Raw genomic sequence first — 23,493 nt, 5'->3', positions numbered from 1 at the left:
TGGGATTTACTATTATAAACCCAGAAGGCATTCCATCAGGTTGCCTGATAGTCACATGTACATTTCATGAACACATGGAGGGGTTCTGATGACGAGGATCACTAATTAGACAGGTTAGGATCTGGCTAGAAAGGAAGAAGGCCAGTGCGGTTGAGGTTGGCCTTATATCTTTGTCAACATTGACAGTGACTCCCTTGACAAATAGCAATGGCTTAGTCCATATAGCTTGTTAATTAGCAGTCAGCTAAAATTCTCTGGAGGTAGTGCAGGCCAAAGCAGTTCCATATTTCTAGTGCAGGGAAAATAAATGTCTGGCATATCACTCCCAATTCCCATGCCCAGGACAGATGTCACTAATAAATCGTACTTTTCCTTACTAAGTGTGGATGTGGCTTTAGAGTCTTTCTCAATAGAATAGCACTCAAGGTAGCTACAACCAATTAATTATCTGACTGGCATGACTGATACAATTTATCTGCTATATTCCTGTCAGGTAACTTCCTCATTTCCTGGGATTAGAACTATGGACTGCTATTAGTCCATGTGTTATAATTTTAGAGAGGGAAGGTCATGAAGGGGTCAGAGAAATTGCATAATGGATACAAAGAAGAAATGGAGAGATCATATTGCCCTGCAACATCTCTTTACCCAGACCCTGGAGATTCTGATTCAGTGGCTGTGGGGTCCTGAAATCTGTAATTTTACAAAGTTTCCCAGGTGACTCTGACAGTCATCCAGGTGTAGGAACCACTGATCCAACCTGGCTGTGTCCTGGAGCATAAATCAGGAAATTTCCTCTCACCTTTAAGTTTTTTGGCTGTTGCCGAAGTTCCATGACATGCTTTCTGTGCAGTTCCCTTTCTCGCCTCTTATTGTACTCCAGCTGGTTTTCCAGTTCAGTCTGGTGCTGTAGCCGGATCAGATCCATGCGGAGTTTCTGTAATGTGTGCAGCTGCCTGTACTCGAGCTCTCGGGTGGACTCGTCGTGCCGGATCAGCATGGCATGCTCCATCTCCTTCTGTGTCCTCTTTTTATTTAGTTCCTGCATTCAGGAAGAAAAGATAACACGGAGAGAGATGAATGGAGACAAACTGGAGGGAAGGCACCACTCGGTGAGGGATGGCAAGGAAGGAATGGCACTATTAACTGCCTCTTAATTAAGCCCATTAGTGTTTGGCAGCATGACTTAATGAGACTCGATGAACAATCCCTGGAGACAGAGGTTCTATATGTGGATCTATCACTTTCAAGCTGGGCAACTTCACAGCCACCACAACTACTCTACCCATAAAATGGGATTACTGTTATTCTACCTGACCCCTTCTTACCTCACAGGGCTGCTGTGAATCTTAATTAGGTGATGTGTTATGCATGGGTCTAAATAAGTGTTTCTTTAGTTAGGCCAGTGGTTCTCAATCCTGGCCGGCTGCCCATTAAAATCATGTGAGGAAGCTTTTAAAACGTAAGATGCCTAAGTCCTATAACCTGAAATTCTGATAACTGTCTGGAATGGAACCCTGACGTCAATAGTTTTAAGAGTTCTCTAGGTGGATCTAATATGCAGTCAGAGTTGAGAATCGCTGGGTTAAACGGATAATGTCTGCAGTGTTCCTAGTTTTCTGGGAAACACCCTGTTTTTGCATGTATCAGAAGTAGGCCAACTATCTATTTTTCAAAATCTCAGCTGTCAGGGCTCACTGGGAAAAAGCAGATGAGATCTCTCTCCTTTCATCTTTTCCATTACCGTCTGTTTGGTCATTTCTAGATCTATTCATTCTGCTCCTCCCAGTTTTACTCATGTCTTTCTCTCTCTTTTGTCGAAGGGGGAAAGGAAACCAGACAAAAAAAAAAAGAGGGAGGAAGTTGGGTGAAATTTTTTTGTTCCCCAGTTCAAGAATATTTCCTAAATGGCACTATATCAAAGTTCTGAACCGTGCGCGCTCTGGGTACCTAAAAATACTTACTAAGCCATCACTCGGCGATCAACTTGCTAACACTCTAACAGGGAGCTGTAATAGACATGTATTGAAGTATGTCCTCAGCTCACAGCAAACTGAATCAATCTATCTTCTCTCCTGGGAATTTGGATTCAGAGACAGTTAATCTCCATGTGTGGCTAGAACTGAGGGGCATATAAAAACGACATATGTGGTAGCCACCCGTTGCTATGAGGGCTGAGGATTAGAGGAAGCTGGGCTTCAGAGCAAGAAGAACGAAAAAGAAAGAAGTGCAGGGAATAGACTGATGCCCAAGTTCCTGACTGGTTCTAAGCTCTCCTTGTAGGTCCAGCTGTATGACTGCTACTGGGTTTTATGAAACATTCCTATATCTCTGTAGCAAACCCCCTGGTTTTGGTTTAAGCCAGCTCAAGTAAATTTCAGTAACACGCAAACAAAAGAAGCTTGATTAATACAGGAAAATAAGTTTTATGTGTAAAATTTTTTTTAAAAAGTGCAAGGTTGGAAGTGATAAGTGATATAAAAGAGGTGAAGATTTTATGCTGTAAGATTTCCGAAAAGGGTGTTATTACTACTAGTTAAGAAGGGCAAGGAAAGGAGAAAGCCCTTGAGCTGAACTTTAAATCAGAACAATAGGGTGCCTCTCTTTTCCAATGGCATCTGCTATGGGAGAAAATGCAAGATCATTTTCATAGAGATATCAGTAACATTTGTGTACTGGCATGGTTGAGAATATCTTGCATATTTGAGCCTTCCATCTATTTGAAGAGAAGTCCTTTAAACAGCACAGCATCTGTTACTGGAGCAAAGTTGTTAATCGTTCATTTATTTATTCATTCAACAAACTTCCTATGTGTCAGGCACTGTTTTAAGCACTAAGAATGGGGCAGTGAACAAATACATCCCCATCAAGGGCTTATTTTCTAGTGGGGAAATATCTGAAGTATAAATGCCATTTCACTTGTTATAAGGAGTAAAAGATAATCTCCAGAGCATCTCCCCCAATCCTCTCCCGCGTTTTTCTTTTCCTTCCTTACCTGGACCATCAAATGTCTTCTTTTAAAAATCACTAACCGGCCCCTAGGTGGCACCAAAGGATGGTGAGCTCGTCTCAGAGACTAAAACCAAGGAAAGCCCTTTCAATGGCTGAAGATTCTGTTCCTAGATCACTCTATCATTTTCAATCTTTGAGGACCAGGAGTCCCAATATTGGGCATTTATACATTCCACACATTTTCCTAAATGGAGAATTTCAAACTGAGTCTGAGCTGTCCAAAGCCCAGAAATTCACAGGGGGTAAGAAAGATATAAAGCAAACACTTTCAGAAGAAAACGAGTGCTTCTCTTTGTGTTTAATGGAATGCTTCAGGATGTTGTCCAAAGAATACCTGCATCAGAATTACCTGGAAGAAACCAGAGTTCATAACATTCCATTCAGGTAATTATGATATATACTAAAGTTTGAGAATCAATGGAAAAATAATTCAGGGTGAGTCAGTTTCAGCTTTTCCGCTGACTCATTATGTGTGGCACTGGGCAAGACTTTAAATCTACATTTTAGTTTCCTCAGGTGTAAAGTGAGGATAATATCAGTAGTACCCATTGTGAACTACCATTCTTGTGAAGATGAAAGAAAAGACCATAAGAAAATGCTTTGGGATATATAAATGTCATTATTATTTTTCTGTATTCAGAAGTGAATATCTGGCATATAATAACAAATCTAGATTTTATAAACTATTTAAAAAGTGAAAGAAACATGATACTGAAATGGTTTTTCTATTACAATTGCAATAGAAATTACCTTTAATTAATTACCTTTAATTCATACATCTGAGTTGCTGAGATGTAAGCTGGTAAGCTGCCTATAATATTTTACACCATGGGATAAAAACATGATTCAGCTTATTAAGAGCCCATTGCTGTACCTACATAATAATGTGTAATGTGCTTTCAATTTTTAAAGTGATTTCATATATCTTGTTCAATCCTAGTTGCAACCCTATGCAGTGGTTAAGAATTGTTAGGATTTACCCCTTTTATATATGATAGCAAGGCATTTGGGAATTGAGAGGCTAACATAAGATCATATAATTTCTATAAAGTAGAACTGAGGCTAAAACTCAGGTTTTTAGATTTTCAATATTTTCCACTAAAAATGTTCAAATGAGTGGCTCATGTTTTCCTGTTTTATGCTTTTTCAGTCTGGAATACTATATTCTGAAGAAAATTCTTCTGCTCTATCTGGACACCATGCAATGGTTGCTTCATCTGTACAAATGACACAATATACAGTAGAGCCACATCATATGCATTTCTAGCTTATACACATTCAATAAAATGAGTTGAGCAAAAACACAAAAACAAATTTCATGGTACAGGTGATTCTGCCCACCAGTGCATTCCATGTATATATGCCTTGGAGGGAGCGTGAGATGAGAGACACGTGGCTCGCATTCCCCTGCCCACATCACATACAGTGAGCATCTCGCCAGGCTGGGTGTGAGCTTAGGGTTGAAACATACATACAACATACGGCCATGGTCATACACCATGGCCAAGAAACACATTTCCATACACATCGTTTGAACCTACCTCCTGCGTAAGATGTGGAACCAGGGTGTATCCCCTAATAAACCTTTCCCAACCATGATCCAAGCATTCTATTTAAGTTTCAGTGGAAGCACTATTGACTTCTTTAAAAGCAAGTGATCTGACTCAAATCAAAATTTTTGTGTTCATGCCCACCGACACTGAGTAAGAACTAGAATTCAAAATTTAGGTGGAGATGTTGTTTGCGTATGACATTTAATACTTTCTTAGCTTCAGTTCTTAGTTGTATAACTGGTTAGAAAATAGTGAGCATCTGTGTGTAGTGATGATAGAAGAAGAGGCTCAACTCAGCCTATGGTGATCCTTTTAAATGTTTTCATTAACGAAAAGGACTGGTAATACTCGGTTTTGACAAAGGTAGAGGAAAATAGGTAGTCTTTGCTGGTGGGAGTTATAAACCCTTAGAGGGCAATTTGGCAATATCTATTAAAAATTTAGGTATATACACTCTGACCCAGAAATTCTACTCCTGAGAATACTATATCCTACAAAGTCCTTGCATACATGTAAAAAGATGTATACAAAGATGTTCTCTGTAGCATTGTTAGTAATACTGCATAACTTCAACAAAATATCCACCGAAAAGTACCTCATTAAATAAATTATTCTATAGCCACCCCCCACCCCAATACTATTGATGGTTAAAAAGAATGAGGCAGAGCTGTATGTCCTAGACAGTAAATGAAAAACATACAAAAGAAGAGAGCTATGAAACAGTATAGTGGACATTTTTGTAGGTTCAGTATCCATTTCCCCTTCTGTTGTTAACATGCTCCTCTTTTTGCTTGAGAAGCTACTCCACCCTATCTGGAATCAGAGACACTATTGAGTAAGGGAATAAGCACATTACCCAATCACGTTCTATCTCTCCTAGGAATTTGAGTCTTAAGCAGAAATGATACAAAGATGAAACATGGCTGGAGGAGGTACATCCAAATGGCAATGTCTTGAGGAATGTCCATTAGCTCTTGCCCTCTAGGTCACAGAAGTTGCTTTCCCAGCTTGATTCTTCATCTTTTCCAGCCTGGGTCTTCAGCTCTGTCATCTACCCCATATCCTTCCAATAAATTCCTTTGCATGCTACGTCAGCCAGAGTTTGTTTCTATTGCTTGCAAGTCAAATAAACCCACTGGTACTAATGTAATCTTATTTTTATAAAGTTAAAGTTATATATAATATATAAGCTGTACGTGTATATACATGCATACCTGAAAAAATCTGGAAATATATCTGCCAAATTAATGGTGACTGTCTCAGGGTAGAAAATGGGTGGGATGGGATTATCAAGCACTTTTCACTACTCAGTATTTTTCTTTTTCTTTTTTTTTTAAATTATTTGTTTATTTATTTATGGCTGTGTTGGGTCCCCGTTTCTGTGCGAGGGCTTTCTCTAGTTGTGGCAAGCGGGGGACACTCTTCATCGCGGTGTGCGGGCCTCTCACTATCGCGGCCTCTCCTGTTGCAGAGCACAGGCTCCAGACGCGCAGGCTCAGTAGTTGTGGCTCACGGGCTTAGCTGCTCCGCGGAATGTGGGATCCTCCCAGACCAGGGCTCGAACCCGTGTCCCCCGCATTGGCAGGCAGATTCTCAACCACTGCGCCACCAGGGAAGCCCCAGTATTTTTCTATATTTGTCTTTTTTCAATGTTCTTTTATTACTTTTGTAAATAGAAGAAAAATACTTTTGAACATTTTCACTGAGGCAGCTCTGGAATAAGACTAAACAAAGAAAAAAATCTAGACTCTTAAGAAATAAACCTTGGTATAGTTAGTTATTCTTCACTCCATTGGTTAGAACCTGATACTTATGAAGTTATGAATGTAGTTTCTATCATTTTGGGGAATAATTATCTTCTATAGCTTTTATTGGCACTAATTGCCCCCTTAGCTTCAGACTTCTTCCAAATACATGACACCAGAATAAAAATAATAATTGCCAGACGAAAAAGAATCCCAAACACCTTGTTTCCAACTGGCTATTGGACTTCTTGATTTGGACTTTTTAGCCTTCTAACAAACTCAACTTGTGTTGTACTGAATTAATCATTTTCTTATCAATGCCTCTCTCTAAGCTTCTCTGTTTCTGCCCAAATCTACATTTCCCCAAGTCTTAAACCCTAGAAATAACTTTAATTCTACCCTCGTCTTTTCTCTCATATCCTATTGTATGCCAAGTCCTGTTTATTTTATACTTCAAAATGTTTAAAACCCATCTCTCTTTTGCCAGCTACCACCATTATCTTTGTCTATACCCTATTCCTACCACCTGATCTCTTTGCTTCTAGTTTCTTCCCCGTAATTGATGTTTCTCAACCTGTTTTTCCCCTATTCCTGTCCCCATCAGGAGCCTTTTTAGACTTCCCCCTTCCCAGATCAGCCTCACCTCTGAAATGTTAACACCACAGATACACTGTATAGCTTTTCAGGTACTATGGCCCTTCAGAGGGGCACAAGCCATTGTAATACCTAAGACCCCCTCCCCCACAAGAACCCATTTTTAACAGCCCCCCCCTGGGGCGGGCAATATTGCCCCCATTGGCAATGCACGCTCTAGTCAATCTGTGCATCACCACCAAACTGGGCTAATCTCTGTAAAGTAGAATTTTAGCCATATCACTCACTGCCTGGCTTGAAAATGTTTAGTTTCTTTCTCTTCCAATAAGATGAGATAACACAGACAGAGCCTGGCCCATGATTACATGTGTTCAATAAATTTTGGTTTGCTCCACCCTTGTTTCCTCCCATTTGAATACTGCTCTCCAAAAAGCTTACACCAATTCACATTCCCATTAAATGTGCCTGAAGGGCTTGTTTCCCTCATGCAGGCTAACGCTTGATACTTATCCAACTTTGATGTTTCTACCAATGCGCTGGCTCATTTGAGGGCTTCTCGGATTACTCCAGGTCACAATGGTTTCCTATTGAACTTTGCATCTGCAACCGATTCACATGCTGTATTCCTCATCTCAGTGAATAACATCATATTCGTCCGATTTCCCAAATTAGAAACTCTGAATTCATTCTCGACTCCTCCTTCTTCTGAAATTCTCACAGCATTTGGTTTGCACTGTCAGTTCTGCTTCAGAAATGTCACTCAGATCTAATCTCTATCGTCACTGCTTCTTCCAGGTGGAACTAGAGAAAGGGCACCCTAACTGACCTCAGTGCCCTTTTTTTTTTTTTTTTTTTTTGCGGTACGCGGGCCTCTCACTGTTGTGGCCTCTCCCGCTGCGGAGCACAGGCTCCGGACGCGCAGGCCCAGCGGCCACGGCTCACGGGCCCAGCCGCTCCGCGGCATATGGGATCCTCCCAGACCGGGGCACGAACCCGTATCCCCTGCATCGGCAGGCGGACTCTCAACCACTGCGCCACCAGGGAGGCCCGACCTCAGTGCCCTTTACTTCTCACGCCTCTAGGCTGCCCTCACACTGAGGCAATAATTCTTCAAAACAAAGAACTCTCATTGTCATTCCTCTGCTTAAAACCCTCTCATGCCCATGCAACTGCCTTCAGGCAGAAATCTAAAAGTCTCGCCTTAAGAATCAAGGCCCTCCATCCTGCTTCCCACTACTCCTGTTCTGACACTCCACTCCACACACCCAGAACACTCAACTCCCCAGCAATCACAGAATCCTCCAAGCCCTTTCATGACTATATGCCTGTGAGAGTTTATTTATATCTATTACTAAACCTAGCACATTACATTGTAATTAGTCTGTTACATGTCTGTTTCCCCTCTTAGACTTAGGGCTACATGAAGGCAGGGAAGATGGCTTCTCAATAGCCCTGGCATCTCTAGCACAGTGCCTGGCACAAAGAAGGCACTCTGTAAGTGCGGGATGAAGGAATGAATTAACATAACTGTAGAGCACCATTATGTTATTTATGTGTTTCACGGAGAGTCATAAAAACGCAAGTCTTTGACAAACAGGCTAAAAGCAAAAATTCTCTATTCTACTTCTTTTGATTCTCCACTGCATGCTATGGCTTATCACAGGTGTTCAAGAAAATTCTATCACATTTATTTGGAAAAGGTTGATTCCTTGTTCTATAAATGGGCTTTCTCGTATCAGTGGTAAATTCATTCCCCGGCACTTTTGTATATCTACTGTGTGTCAGGCACTGACTGCACTGACGCCTGTACAGGTTAAGGATAGAGGAATGGACAACACGGACACGGTCATGACCCTCACGAAGCGGATTGTTTTTAAGTCAGTGACAGTGGTTATGAACGTAATAAATACCTCCCGAATGTTCTGCTGCTCCACCTCGTGCCGCTTGATCATTATTTTCCTCTTGAAGAAACGACAGTTTTTATCGTAGTACAGTCTCTGCTGGGTGAGAAGGTGGGCTTCCTCTTCGGCCTGTGTGTGCTGCAAGTTCTCTTTATGCTTGGATATCCGCTCCTGCTTTTCTTTCTTGGGTGTGCTATGGTCCTCATTCATCTCCTTTACAAAAGCAGACAAAAACAAAACCCCAAAAAACAGTCTCATCAGACAAAAAGAAATATAATAGCTCATTGCAATGCAGATAAAATTATTTTGAAAGCAATTGAGAATGTAAAGTCAGAAAGGCTTGGTATTGCACACACACACACACCCACCTCCCTTTTTTCTTATCAATTGAGAGGGAGACTTGTTAGTTTTCATGTCTTTGGCTTCTCATGCTCAGAAGTTATGAGTTCACGCATTAAATCAACACACACTTATTGAGTTCCTATCGTGCAACAGGCACTGTGCAAGGCACAAGGATACAACGGTGAGCAAAAGAATATGGTATCTGCCACCATGGGGCTTGACAGTCTAGAATCAAAAATCAATCAAAGAACCACAGAAACGAACTGAAGATGACCGTGATAACTACCGTGCAGCTGAAGTACTTGGTTCAAAGCATGCTGAATAAAAAATATTTGATCTTGGTAACAGCTAGGCTGAAATTTGAAAAATCTGTAGGAATTAACCAGTGAGAAAGGAGAAGGAAGAATACTCTGGGCAGAGGAAACAGCCTGAACAAAACCCTTCGGGTGGGTTAATGGAAACATGGTACGATCAAGGAACTGAGAGAAGGCCAGGGTGGGTGGTGCAGCGTGACATGAGATGAGGCTGGACAGGCAGGCAGGACCGTTACAGGACCTTACAGGCCAGGTCAAGGGCGCTGAGTTTTGGCACAGGGGAAACGCATTTTATATACGTGTGGGGGTGTCATAACGAGGCGTATTCAAAAAAGATGATTCTGGCTGCCACGTGGAGAACAGGATGAAGGAGGCAAGAGCACCTCCACGGAGACAGCTAGGAAGCTATTGCAAAGGTCCAGGCGAGAGACGATCGGGGCTTAGACAGAGGAGGTGGTGACAAGATGGAGAGAAGCAGGCAGATGTCACAGACAAGAGGTAATGCTGCAAATGTCACTAGTTTGAATTTCAGGAATGAGCATTCTTTATTTGATATTAGAGGGTAAATACACCACCTATATTTTCAAAAGGACAAAGTTCATAATTGTTTCAGACCATATGGGTGAAGGGAAGAAAGCAATAAATCAGAACAGTTAAGAAGATGTTAGTCTATGGGGAAAGTAAGAAGACCACTTTTAGAGAAAGTCCAGGGCACCCTTCTTTGTTCATACTGTTCACACCCACAAGCTGGACCTATAATATTTGGTTAACTACTCAGTTGAAATCTCCTTTAATTACTAATGCCTATTTTACTTGATGTTTTGTGATGTGGCCATCACACACTATTTAGATTGTTTTTGCACTTAGCCAAGAAGTCTTTGTAAATCAACATTCAACTTTCCTGTTCCAGTGAAATCTCAAGTGAAATATTAGAATCAATGAGAGCAAGAGCTGTTTCCAGCACGGAGTAAGCTGGGGTCACCACAGGAAGGCTGGCGGACTCATCTCTTGCTGCCGTGACTTCAGCCCTAGGTTCGGCATTAACCACTATGTTGCACACCCAAATTCAAATACGATCATAAAAATTCACTCCAAAATCAAGGATAAATTATTTCTGGACCATTCATCATTTTGTATTGCCCACACCCCTGTTATCTATCAACAGTAGGGGTAACTGATATTGTTTTGTCATCCCAAGGACGATACCTTTTGTATCAATATCTAAACATACATGCCATTTTCAATAGTCTGAACTGAGCTTTACTTCATAAGGAGTAATACTAGCTTTGCATAGAAAGCCTTATAGAGACGATCTTAAATTGGATGTAGGCTTGTTTTTCTCCATGAGCATGTTGAAGGACTTGTACATTTAGGCCTGTGGTCTCTCAAACTCATAAATCTGAGTATGGTGAACCAAAAATAGCCCTATTCCTGAGGACTTTTGAATTCTGGTCTGTGGGAAAACCTTCTAAAGATGGAGTTCATGCAAATCTCCAAATACCTTAGTGGTACAAATGCTCAAAATAGTGGCTGCAGCCATAAAGTACGGCCTCCAGAGCATGAGTGAACACATGGAGTTAGAAATAAGAATATCTTCAGTTGAGAAAATTCCAAAATTTCTTATTGAAAAATCAAGGTTATCTCTGTGATCCAGAAACATCTTTCTATTATGATATAATAATCAAGATCAAACAATAACTAAAAGAAAATGGAGAGCATGTGTATCTTGTTGGTTTGGCTATTTCTCTCTACACCCTGGTTTTCTAGACCTTACAGTGTCAGAGATTCTTTCCATTCTGGCAGTGCGGAGCAGATACAAATTTCTGTTGGTTCCAACAATTGCCAGTGATTCATCTGGGCAGGGCAAAAGATCCTGAGGCTCACCCCAACCCGCTTGCTTTCACTTCCTAATTAAAAAAGAGTTGGAGAGGAATCTTGCTAAGTCCCATATTGTTAACTTAGAATATGAGCTCAAATGAATGATTTCATACACTAAATCAATGTCCCATCTGAATGCTATTAAACCTTAATACACTACTAGTCCACAAATAAGAAGTCCTAAGTCTCATGAGGAGGAAAGTCTATGGAACTGCAGGCAATTCACCTGTAAGTACTGGTAAAAGGAGAAGTGAAGAAATTTGAGCTTTCAGGTCAAACTGCAATTCCTCAAGGGGACTCTCTAAGTCCACTAGACGTCTTCAACCAAACATTCAAGAATCAGTCACTCATTTATCAAATATTCACATGTACCAGACACAGGGATAGTCATGAGCCACACACACACAAAAAGACATGGTCTTTTCTCTTACTGCTTACTGTCTAGTAGGGTAAAATAGCTCAAATAATCACTAAAATATATATATATTTTTTCCAATCATATATATATGATTGAAAATTAGTGTTGTAAAACCAGAAGCACCTGTCTTGGTCAAGGCAGTCAAGGAAAGGCTTCCCTGGGGAAGTGAAATTTAAGTTATGGTACTAATAAGCAATCCTTAGTCTTACAAGGAGGTTGGGAAGGGACTGGAAGTGGGGGTGGGGAGAGCACCCTGGTGGAAGGAAGAGTGAGAGCAAAGACCGTGGAGAAGGTCAGAGCTTGACGCATTTGAGGAGCCAAAAGCGACCACAGTGGCAGAAGCAGCACTAAGTCAGGGGTGGGGTAAGCAGGTGGGGGGAACGTTGGTGTGAGATGAGAGTGGAGGGGAGGCGGGTAGCTGACCACATATGGACTTCTAGTATTTTGATCTATCCTAAGAGCAATGGGAAGCCAATGAATATTAAAAATCATGAAGTGATATGATGAGACTCATGGTTTGAAAAGACCACTGGCTGAAGTGTGGAGAACAAACCAGAAGTAGGCAAGAATAGTTTAGAGTTAGGCCAATGGTTCCTGAAGTGTGGTGCGTGGACCAGCACCATCAGCATCACGTGGGAACTTGTTAGAAACGCACATTTCAAACTTCACCCCAGATCCATTGAAACAGAAAATTTAGTGGTGGGTTAGCAATCTGTTTTAATAACCACTTCAGGTGATTCTACTGGAAAGTTTGAGAATCAATGGGTTACACTATTGATCACAATGTAAGACGAAGTAGTTTTAAGTTCCAGCCATTCTAATGGCAACTTGATGACTACAAAATATTGGTATTCTTACCTCTTTTATTTTTTCCTTACAAATCTTATATTGCTTCTTCTGACTTTCTAAGAAAGTTGTCAAGTCTTTCTTCTGCTGGGCCAAGATCTGTTGCTGGAACTTCTTCTCATCTGCTGCAGCTACCTTTGCCTGATAAAATAACAAATGTAATATAGGATGAATTGTTCTTCACACAGAATTCAGCTGTCTATATTCTCGAATGCATTAAAAGAGACCAAAAGTATTTTTGAACAAACAATTAAAACACAGATAAGTAAATGCCTGTTTTGATTCTCCTGCATCTTAAACAGAAAAGAAAAAATTGAAATTTTTACCAGTGAAAAATATATTCCCAATTATGGGAAAAACATGAAGGTAAACCATAAACATGTTTTACTGAACACATACAAAATACATGGTATGAAAGGTGAACTAAGGATTATAATAAAAGATTTTTATCATATTGTTGGTGGCCTAAGGGTTAAATTATAAAAATGGATAAATAATGATGACTGGCCAGTTTTATTCCAAGAATTTAACTCTCTAATTGGTTATTTCAACTATCAGATTTTTGAATGGGGTCATCTTTAGTATAATAGGCAAAGTTAATGGCATTTTGCTTCCTGAGGCATCTGCTATAATCCACAATAGTTGGATATCAGGACATTTTGGGGGCTCCTAAATGGATAGAAAACAGGCCAAACAAAAGATAACCCAATCAAAAGAGAGCGACCAAATCTAAGTTTCAGGGAACCATCTAGACAAAGCACATATGTACAATGAGATACTTAGGGAACAGAAAGAGAAGTATGCTTTATGGTTCTTTCTATGGATCTTTTCACCTTTAGCTTCTATTATAAACAACTTTTCCATTATGAACAACTCTTTCCACATATTTACCAAATCAAATTCCCAAGAAAGACTCTGACTGGTTTATTTAATCAACATTGCCCCTGTTTGGGCAGAGGTTTTCATGCCAGACTGCCTCATAGATTGATGGCTGTTTGGGGGAATGCTTCTACAATTCTGATGTTTCCTTCCAGGAAGAGAGAGAGCATAATTACTGAAACACTCCTGGCACCCTGTCCCCAGCCACTCCATCCCCAGGGAGCACAAATTCACCCCTGCTTTTCCATACTATGTAAGTCTCATCGGGGGTGGGGATGGGGAAGGCGACTGGTTTAGCACTGCCAGTGCCTAGGTGGGCAAGTCTGTTTAATTTTGTTCAGTATTATTAGGCCTGTTTCCATTCAGATATAAATCACTTCTCCTATCTAATATTTATCAGTAATAAAGTGATATTTTGACTCAATCTCCATTACCTTCTTGTCTGTTTTTAAAATTAGTAGAACCTGGATGGGGAAGAGAGATGGTCCCTAGAAGACCCAAGCAGTAGCCAGATCAATTACTTGCTGCCATTGGTCAGGTGCCCATCCCTAGTCCAATCAGCTGTAGGCAGGGATTATCGCCACTAAAAGGGACTATTTGTAGAGCAGTTTTCTTTTGAAGAGGACTGTGGGTGAGGCAGGCACAGTAACAGACCTGAGTGGTGCAAGTTTCCATAGGATAGAAGTATTTTGGTTCTTTTTATGTGTATCACACCCCCATCAGGGGACTGATGCTCAGAATATATCTGAATGGACAAGAATGCAATATATACTTTCAGTTACTCTCTTAACTTTTAATGACAATTTTAAGTAGCCCCATAAAACCTGGACCCCCTTCCCCAAAGCAGTACTGTCCTCCATCCCCAAAAAGCACACCACTCCCGCCTCCAGCTCACAGGATGCTGCGGACTGGAACAGGCTTGGCTTGGCTGTGGCAGGAGGGCATGTGTGCGCACACTGACCTCCTTTTCTATGATAGCCACTTGCTTCTTGGCCAGCTTCTCCAGCTCGATGGACGAGTTGTTGGCATGTGTCTCCACCTCCTTCTGTAGCTTGAGGCGGTGCTCGTCCATCTCAGCCTTCAGCTTATTCTCCAGGGCGATCAGCTGCTTCTGGTGCTGGCGCCGCATCCGCTTATAACCTGACATCTGTTCCCGCAACTCGTTCTCCTGCTCATGCTCATGGATCTGTCGTGTAACCTGATTTGGGTTGGGGAACAGAACTCAGGTAACCAGATTCGTGGAAGAGAAACTTTCAGGCAAAGCAGAAGGACCCTCTGGCATAATTTTATTTCTCACTGTCACCATCAATTTAATTACCATTTCCTGAACACTCACATGTACCAGGCACCAGAGTTGGGTGCTCTTAATATTACCTCTAATCTTACAAACCATCTCATTCACTTATTCATTCTATTCACTCATAAGGTAGGTGTTTACACCACCGTTTTATAGATGAAGAAATTGAGACTTAAGGGAATTAATATATTCATTCAGCCCAAATATACTTACACTTTTTGTGTGTGTGTGTGTGGTATGCGGGCCTCTCACTGTTGTGGCCTCTCCCGTTGCGGAGCACAGGCTCTGGACGCGCAGGCTCAGTGGCCATGGCTCACGGGCCCAGCTGCTCCGCGGCATGTGGGATCCTCCTGGACCGGGGCACGAACCCGTGTCCCCTGCATCGGCAGGCGGACTCTCAACCACTGAGCCACCAGGGAAGCCCCTTTACACATTTTTGATATATCATAATGTATATCCTGAAGGTCACATAGCTAATAAGGATTAGAGCTAGGATGCAGACCCATTTCTGTCTGATTCCAGAGCCGTGCTATTTCCACTACACCAGGATTTGTCAACCTTGGCACTACTGACAAGAGCCAGATAATTCTTGGTTTTGAGAGGCTATCTTGTGCATTGTACGATGTTTAGCAGCATCCCTGGCCTACCCACCAGATGCCAGTAGCATGTCCCAAGTCAAGACAATATTAAAAATATCGGGCTTCCCTGGTGGCGCAGTGGTTGAGAATCTGCCTGCCAATGCAGGGGACACTGGTTCGAGCCCTGGTCTGGGAAGATCCCACATGCCGCGGAGCAACTAGGCCCGTGAGCCACAACTACTGAGCCTGCGCGTCCGGAGCCTGTGCTCCGCAACAAGAGAGGCCACGACAGTGAGAGGCCTGCGCATCGCGATGAAGAATGGCCCCCACTCACCGCAACTAGAGAAAGCCCTCGCACAGAAACGAAGACCCAACACGGCCAAAAATAAATAAATAAATAAATAAATTAAAAGCCTAAAAAAAAAAAAAAACCAAACTCTGTAGACATTGCCAAATGTCCCCTGGCGGGCAAAATCCCTCTGGTTGGGCAGCGCTGCACTACAGCATATTGCTTATTTGTTTCTTTTTAAAGATCATGTCTCTAACAGTCATAGGAATCTTGAATATCCTTTAAAATAGTTTGAACAAGATTTAATTCCGATTCTTAACATGAACGGAGCGAGAGTGAGAGCGAGCTCTCTCCTTTAAACTCATCTGTCTCCTTTCTCCCCTTCCCCACAAAAGCGATATTAACAAATTATATACACTCACGTGGTCTCCTAAAGAGGAGAAAAGATTTCTATGATTTTTGGATGGTTACTTTTTTCTTTTTGCGGTACGCGGGCCTCTCACTGTTGTGGCCTCTCCCGTTACAGAGCACAGGCTCTGGACGCGCAGGCTCAGCGGCCATGGCTCACGGGCCCTGCCGCTCCGCGGCATGTGGGATCTTCCCAGACCGGGGCACGAATTCGTGTCCCCTGCATCGGCAGGCGGACACTCAACCACTGCGCCACCAGGGAAGCCCCAGATGGTTACTTTTCTTAGTAATTTTTCCTTAATCCATTCTCAAGTGAATATCCAACAAACTGAAGATTGCAAATGTAAATTTCGGCATCTCTTGTTTCTTTCTATTAAACCTTTTCTGATTTTCCAGTCCTTCCTTTAATTTACGACCCCTCATTATTGTCCTGTTCACTTCCTTCTAATCATCCCTATTTTAGTAGAAAACCTTAATTACACAATTATCACTTTAGTTTTGTTTTACACTAAATAATTCAGTCACTCTGATCTACTACTATAAGACACTTCTCCCCAACCTAACCCTCAAACAAGTTTTACTGGAAATTTTCATGCTGCTATTAATTCTTTCTACTATTTTCAGTTTGTGGGTCAAAGTGCATTTTGTACAAAGAACAGTTTGTTTCTTTGCTCTTTTTAGAAGGTATCCCTGCATACTAGACTGAGTCCTTCCTATCAAGAGAGTACTATTCTGCAACTGGATAGTATTATCAAAGTATACCATTAAACATAAGCCGAACTTTGAAACCTTTCCAGCTGAACCTAACACTATGTTTCTTATATTCATTTCTCTTTTCTAAAGGACAATCTTCTTTAAGGATGAGGAGTAAGAACAGAAGATACTTCAAGACAAAGGAAAAAAAAAAAAAGGGATAGCATCACCAAAGAGGCACCTAAAACTCTAAAGAAAATAATAATGTTTTGTCATCATTATAACATGTTTTTTTAAGTACTTATTTCATGATAAAAGGAGGAAGTAGTTTGAAACAATGCATGTGTTTCACTTTCTCATACTTGTGCCTTTCTGAAGTTTAATTATAGGTAAAAAAATTCCAGTCACAGAAAGGATACCATTTAGTCCTTTTTGCATTCACTTCTTTTTCAGACAAATATGGCAGTAAAGTGTCTGTCCTTGGGTAATGGGTTTGAGACGTATTTTACCCACAAACTTATTTTTTCTTATTTGAGCATCCCTTCTTTAATCAGATTCCCAAAGCTGAGGCATGGCACACTCTACAGCCATCATGACACAACTTGCCAGCAGAATGTTTGACTGGCTTGTGGTCGATAAAATATTCTCAGGATGGCCATTTCCTTAAACCAGGCAGCCCCAAGATAAAATGGAAATGACTTGTGTCAAGAACATTTTCTATCCTAATTGGTGTGTGAGTCCCTGTGAAGAGGGTGGTCCTACCGCATACCAGATCATACAAGCATGCGGCAGAGACAAACTACAAGCTCACCATGCTATCACTGTACAGCACTGAATGCCAGGAGAGACATTTTGCTTGTAAATGAGAATGCTTCCCATAATTTGGATAATCACTTTCTTAAACTCGTAAGATATCACTTTTCATTTGTTACAACTATAATTTCTAAGTTTCAAAGTAATTGTCTTTTTAGGTACATTTAGAGATACTGAGTTTTAGAATTCCACGCTCAAGCTAGAGAGATGAATTTAAATAAAAGTATAACAACAGTTTGTTCATGAAGTCTAACATGAAATATATAAAAATATATTATTATACAGTTATGTATACCGTGTGTGTTTTAAGTTTATACTTCATGGCTTATGAATACGCTATTTGGTCAACAGAATTAAAAATAGCTCATGATTTTAATCATGTTTTATGGTTTACACAATGTGCTTTCACATGTAATTTACCTCTTTAATTTTTATAAAGCCTGGGGTTTGAACTAAGGTCCTAGGCTCTTGAATTGCCTGAGGAAATTCACATCACCAAGGCAGAAAAGAAATGAAGCTTTCTGTTAAAAAGTAATAGAGGAAATCAAACACCCAAAAAAGTGAATGCTGGAGAGAGTTAAGTCTAAATTACAAACTGAATAACTCTAAAAATTTGAGGAACTTATAGAAATGTAGTGACTGGCTTTTACAATGGTAGTCTCAAAAGTGTGATCAACGAAAAATGGGTAGCATCATCTTGCCACACTTAGTAGGTTGCTAGGAGACAAATCTCATTCCATCCCTCACATATATAACTGATCTTGGGCAAATTATATATAACTTCTTGAAGTCTCTCAAAATCTTGAAGAGGAGCTATTGCTATGATGAGATAACACTTGTGCCTAGCAAGGTGTCTGACACATAGGAGATGTTCGATATGGGTTGGTTTCCTTCTTCTGCCAAGCTAAGAGTAATAGGTTCCTGTCCCCCCTCAACTAAGCATTTCTGGTGATGGGGACATAGACCAGAAGTGGATCCAAGAGAAAGGTCAGTTTAACAATAAAACTGTACTTATATCCAGGTTGTGGATTACAAGTATATATAATTTCAGACTCTGAATTAACTATTTCATATACCTGGAATAGTATATAAAAATAAAGAACCAGGGCTTCCCTGGTGGCGCAGTGGTTGAGAGTCCGCCTGCCGATGCAGGGGACACGGGTTCGTGCCCCTATCCCGGAAGATCCCACATGCCGCGCAGCGGCTGGGCCCGCGAGCCATGGCCGTGGAGCCTGTGTGTCCGGAGCCTGTGCTCCGCAACGGGAGAGGCCACAGCAGTGAGAGGCCCGCGTACAGCAAAAAAAAATAATAATAAATAAAGAACCATAAAGGAAGGCTGAACTTTTTTCAGAAAGTTTCTACATCCATTGCATTCTACCCTACTTAATTCCAGCAAAATTTGGCCCTAAAACAAACCACTTCATCCAAAGTGTACTGTATGCCTACCAAGTACAGAACACTGCACTAGAAGGCTAATAAGCAACTTACTGAAGATAAAATAGGAGGGTGGGGCTTCCCTGGTGGCGCAGTGGTTGAGAATCTGCCTGCCAATGCAGGGCACATGGGTTCGAGTCCTGGTCTGGGAAGATCCCACATGCCACGGAGCAACTAGGCCCGTGAGCCACAACTACTGAGCCTGCGCGTCTGGAGCCTGTGCTCCGACAAGAGAGCCTACAATAGTGACAGGCCTGCGCACTGCGATGAAGAGTGGCCCCCACTTGCCACAACTAGAGAAAGCCCTTGCACAGAAACAAAGACCCAACACAGCCCAAAATAAAATAAAATAAAATAAATAAAATAAAATAAAGAATTTAAAAAAAAAGAGGAGGGTGGCTGATAATGTTACCCTCTTAAGAGATCAAAGCCAACTTATAAGATTAGTTATGTATAAGAAACAAAATAATGCATATGATAAAACTGGCTACCTCAGCACTTAGAACAAATAAAATTTATAGCAAGTTCTTAAAAAGAATACAATGAGTCACATTTTGGCATTAGAAATCTGACATTCCACTCTTTAGAACACCTAGGGAAAAAATGTTTTAAATTCATAATAAAAGTAATGACTGATCCAGGCAATTCTGCCTTACACAGAAAAACTGACATGAGCAACTTTGAAATGCACACTTATAAATCCAAATTCTCCTGTGATAACAGGACTGGAAGAGACTTCATTCATTCATTCAACACATTTACTGAGAGACTTTGGTCATGTGGGTTGGGCAGTAGCACAAGTGAAAAATAGTATCAGCAATGATCTTAGTGAGATTAAAAAGCCAAGAATAAGGAAAGAGGAGATATGCAATATTCTGATAAGCAGCCTCTGGTACACTATTCAGGGAGAGAACACATTTTCAAGCATTTAGGAACAGAACAGCAGGGCACATGAGAGGTGAAACAGTAGCATTTACTGCTGAGGCTCTAATATTTTTACGCTTGTCTATCAGACTCATTTAGGTATACAATTTCACAATTAGTTCAATGATTATGTTACATTTTTTTTTTTTTTTCTTTTTGCGGTATGCGGGCCTCTCACTGTTGTGGCCTCTCCCGTTGCGGAGCACAGGCTCCGGATGCGCAGGCCCAGCGGCCATGGCTCACGGGCCCAGCCGCTCCGCGGCATATGGGATCCTCCCAGACCGGGGCGCGAACCCGTATCCCCTGCATCGGCAGGCGGACTCTCAACCACTGCGCCACCAGGGAGGCCCCTATGTTACATTTTTAAAAAGCAAGTGAAGATTCCATTTTTATATGAGCTTTTCTATTGAATCTGGTAAAGCCAAAGAATCTATATTTGAATGGATAGAACAATAATAATTTTCTCTTACATGCTTTCTTGGTATTAGAAATTAAGAGTTTCATGCCCCTCTCCCTAATGTGCATTCTAACATAAATTCACACGTGTAGTAAGACCACTGCATCCTAGTGAGAATTCCTTTATAAGGCCAGAAGCTGAAATGTCTTATAGATATGGCCTTGGTGCTCTCTATAGTAACATCTACTATGGGAAGTGCCAGTGACCCAGGACACTATGAAATTTTAGGAAATGACATCAGATATAACAATAGCTGAAAACACTCCCATGGGTCACTAATCTAATTAAAATGTTAGGATCTCCATTCACCAACAACAAAAACTCAAGGAAGGCACATCTCAAAAGCCCAAGAAGTCCGATGAGTAGTAATTCCAAAGAACTGTATAAAACAACTCCTTTTCTCATGTAATGTATCAGCCCAATGTGAACTTTCAAACAAAAGAAGAAAAAGAAAGGATAAAGTAAAAGAGATTCCATGAAATGCCCTTCCTTTCCCTAATTTTTCAAAATAAGGTCAATAATCTCTGCCCTTAAATCATTATAATATACATGTATATATATATATACACACACACACACACACATATATATAAAATTCTAAAGTTTCCTCAGGGTTTCCTCTGGTATGAAGGTCCTTTGTTACAAAGGTAATTGTGCAACAGTGCATAATAACATAAAAAATCTCAGTTTTAAGGTGCCAAAATAATAAAAACATCATCAGTAAAAGCCTGTAGCCCATTGGCTTAATATATTTGTCAATAGCTCCATTCAAAAGCACAAGGTAGGGCTTCCCTGGTGGCGCAGTGGTTGAGAGTCCGCCTGCTGATGCAGGGGACACGGGTTCGTGCCCCGGTCCGGGAAGATCCCACATGCCGTGGAGCGCCTAGGCCCGTGAGCCATGGCCGCTGAGCCTGAGCATCCACAGCCTGTGCTCCGCAATGGGAGAGGCCACGACAGTGAGAGGCCCGCGTACCGCAAAAAAAAAAAAAAGCACAATGTAGAAAGAAATGATAAGTGGAAAAACTACAGAGCTAGGCTTCTTTTAGGTTTATTAGAAGAGGTAGGCTGATATAAAAAATTTGAGGAACTGAAATTTTTTTGTCAGTTTGCAAGTCTCTTTAAAATATACACGTATCACTTATTATCTAGTAACTGAAAAACTAATTTCTAAATTCTTTTTCTTTTTGCTGTTCACTTTTGGATCACTCTATGGTTTGTTAGCACTTCTGCTAGTAGGTTATAAAGAAAGAGTAAAACCAAAAAAAATAAATCAATATTGTATTGCTACTAACTGTAAGAAGTGAGGTTTCAACAATGACTTGATTATTCAGTACCCTGGACTTTCATTTTTCCATGATCTTGTTCTTACTTTTATGTCATTTTAAGTAATTTTAGACTTTATCATTTGAGCAGGGGTTCACGGAAAACAATAAGGGTTGAGATAAGTTTTTTAAAATTAGATACTTCTTTTTGATGTTCCAGGGTCCTGATTTATATATTCCTATTGGAATAAGCCTTTAAAACAAATAATATGATGGGTAGTAGAACTGTAGCACTCATTAATGTATATTAAAATATCCACAACTGTTAATCTTAACCAACAGTTAGACTGTCCAAAATGGGACATGGAACCACTCAGAACCATACCACTTTTCCCTTTCATTAATTTTCTTCTCCCTAAAAACTGTTAAATACAAATACCAATGAATGCTGATAAACTTGCATCAATCCCACTGTGACTCCCAAAGCATCACATTTGGAGAAGATTTTACACATAAAACACCTTATTTTGTGGCTACAGCAACAGCCTATCAGCCACTCTGTTTTTAACTTAATATAGGTGCAGGGGCCTTTTAGCAAATCAAAAGTCCCTCAGAGAGACTGATCCCAGCTGCTCTCTGGATGGGCACTATGAAGCCTGTAGGATTCAGAGGGGTACCTGAGGACTTTGCCCGTGGCCCTGAGATAGCCTAGTAGGGAAGCAGCTTTCATCATTCACAGAGAGGGATAATAATGGCTGATACACACACAGAGAAGCCTGGGTGAGTTCACAAATGTGAGCGTAAGACCATTCTGGCGTGGCAGTAGTGATCTTCCTGGGCGTCAGGAGAGGTCATGAATATATGATGTGGGAATGAGGGTGTGGCAAGTGAGAAAAGAAGAGAACCTGTCCCGGAGGGGGAAAACCCACATACAATGTCTGCTTCACATTCAAAACCTGCTTATGGTGCTCTGAATCTCAGTGGCTGTTCATTTCTCCTCTCATTTCAACATGCACAGGTCTGGATAAAGGTACAAGTCTCACAAGAGTCAGTGGTAAGTAGTCATGTTCTAAACACACCATATTTCTTCTTTTGTCAGATTTCATGGTATGAAGGTATTTATTATTCAGTAATTTCAAGATGTTTTATTTAGACTCAAAAGCATGCTTTGTAGGTGCTTAATAATCATTAGTAAATACATAGTGGACATTTTAAGATCTCCATTACACAGTATGGCATGCATTTAAAATGAAAAATTGTCCATTGAAGAGAATACAAGAAAATTCTATACAAAGGAACTTAAAGCCAGGCTTATTTGTAAGCAGTCTAAATTAAATTGCTTGCTTTTAGACAGCAGCAGGCATAGCAATATGTAGGTGCTTTAACTTCCATTTTCCTTATATTTGGGTTTTTAAAAATTATAAACCATTATCAATCCCAAAGGTAAATGAAGCCTTTAAAACACTTGAGAAATAAAAGTGGAAATCAGATTTTAAAAATAGGACAAGAAAAATAATCATTTCTGGGTCGGCCTTGGATGATGTCATCATAGGTTCTAAATGTAATAGCCAGGCAGTGTACACTAACTCTTCCTGCCCATGTGACCTCTAACATCAATTTGAGCAAAACAACTAATATTTCAATAATTTTTTGGCTGAGAAGTGAGATTCAGAAGCAAATGATTAAAGAGAGTTTAGAGTGCCAAGGATGAAACGATGTGTGTGTGTGTGTGTATGTGTGTGTGTGTGTGAGTGCGCACGCGCACGCGTGGGGGGCCAAGGGGCGGAGGCATGAAAACTAACTCTTCCAGCACACACCCCTTTTGCTACTACAAGGGCATCCAGCAATCACATTTG

General features: G+C 40.8%; 1 protein-coding gene across 2 annotated transcripts in view; it reads right to left on the bottom strand.

Annotated features, from left to right (window-relative positions):
• The window catches only part of TAOK3 (TAO kinase 3), a 189,672-nt gene that overhangs the window by 9,261 nt on the left and 156,918 nt on the right, over positions 1-23,493 (bottom strand). For both annotated transcript variants that reach the window (XM_081253404.1, XM_081253403.1), the window contains 4 exons: positions 14,444-14,680; positions 12,616-12,744; positions 8,815-9,018; positions 803-1,042 (listed from right to left, as the gene is read on the bottom strand). In XM_081253404.1, the coding sequence (XP_081109530.1) occupies positions 803-1,042; positions 8,815-9,018; positions 12,616-12,744; positions 14,444-14,680 (810 nt within the window). The remainder of the gene's footprint in view (positions 1-802; positions 1,043-8,814; positions 9,019-12,615; positions 12,745-14,443; positions 14,681-23,493) is intronic.

The sequence above is a fragment of the Mesoplodon bidens genome (assembly GCF_964165515.1).
Source record: "Mesoplodon bidens genome assembly, chromosome: 13".
In the NCBI taxonomy this organism is placed as follows: Eukaryota; Metazoa; Chordata; class Mammalia; order Artiodactyla; family Ziphiidae; genus Mesoplodon; species Mesoplodon bidens.
The sequence above is the reverse complement of the archived record's forward strand: the minus strand, read 5'-3'. Positions and strand labels throughout refer to the sequence as shown.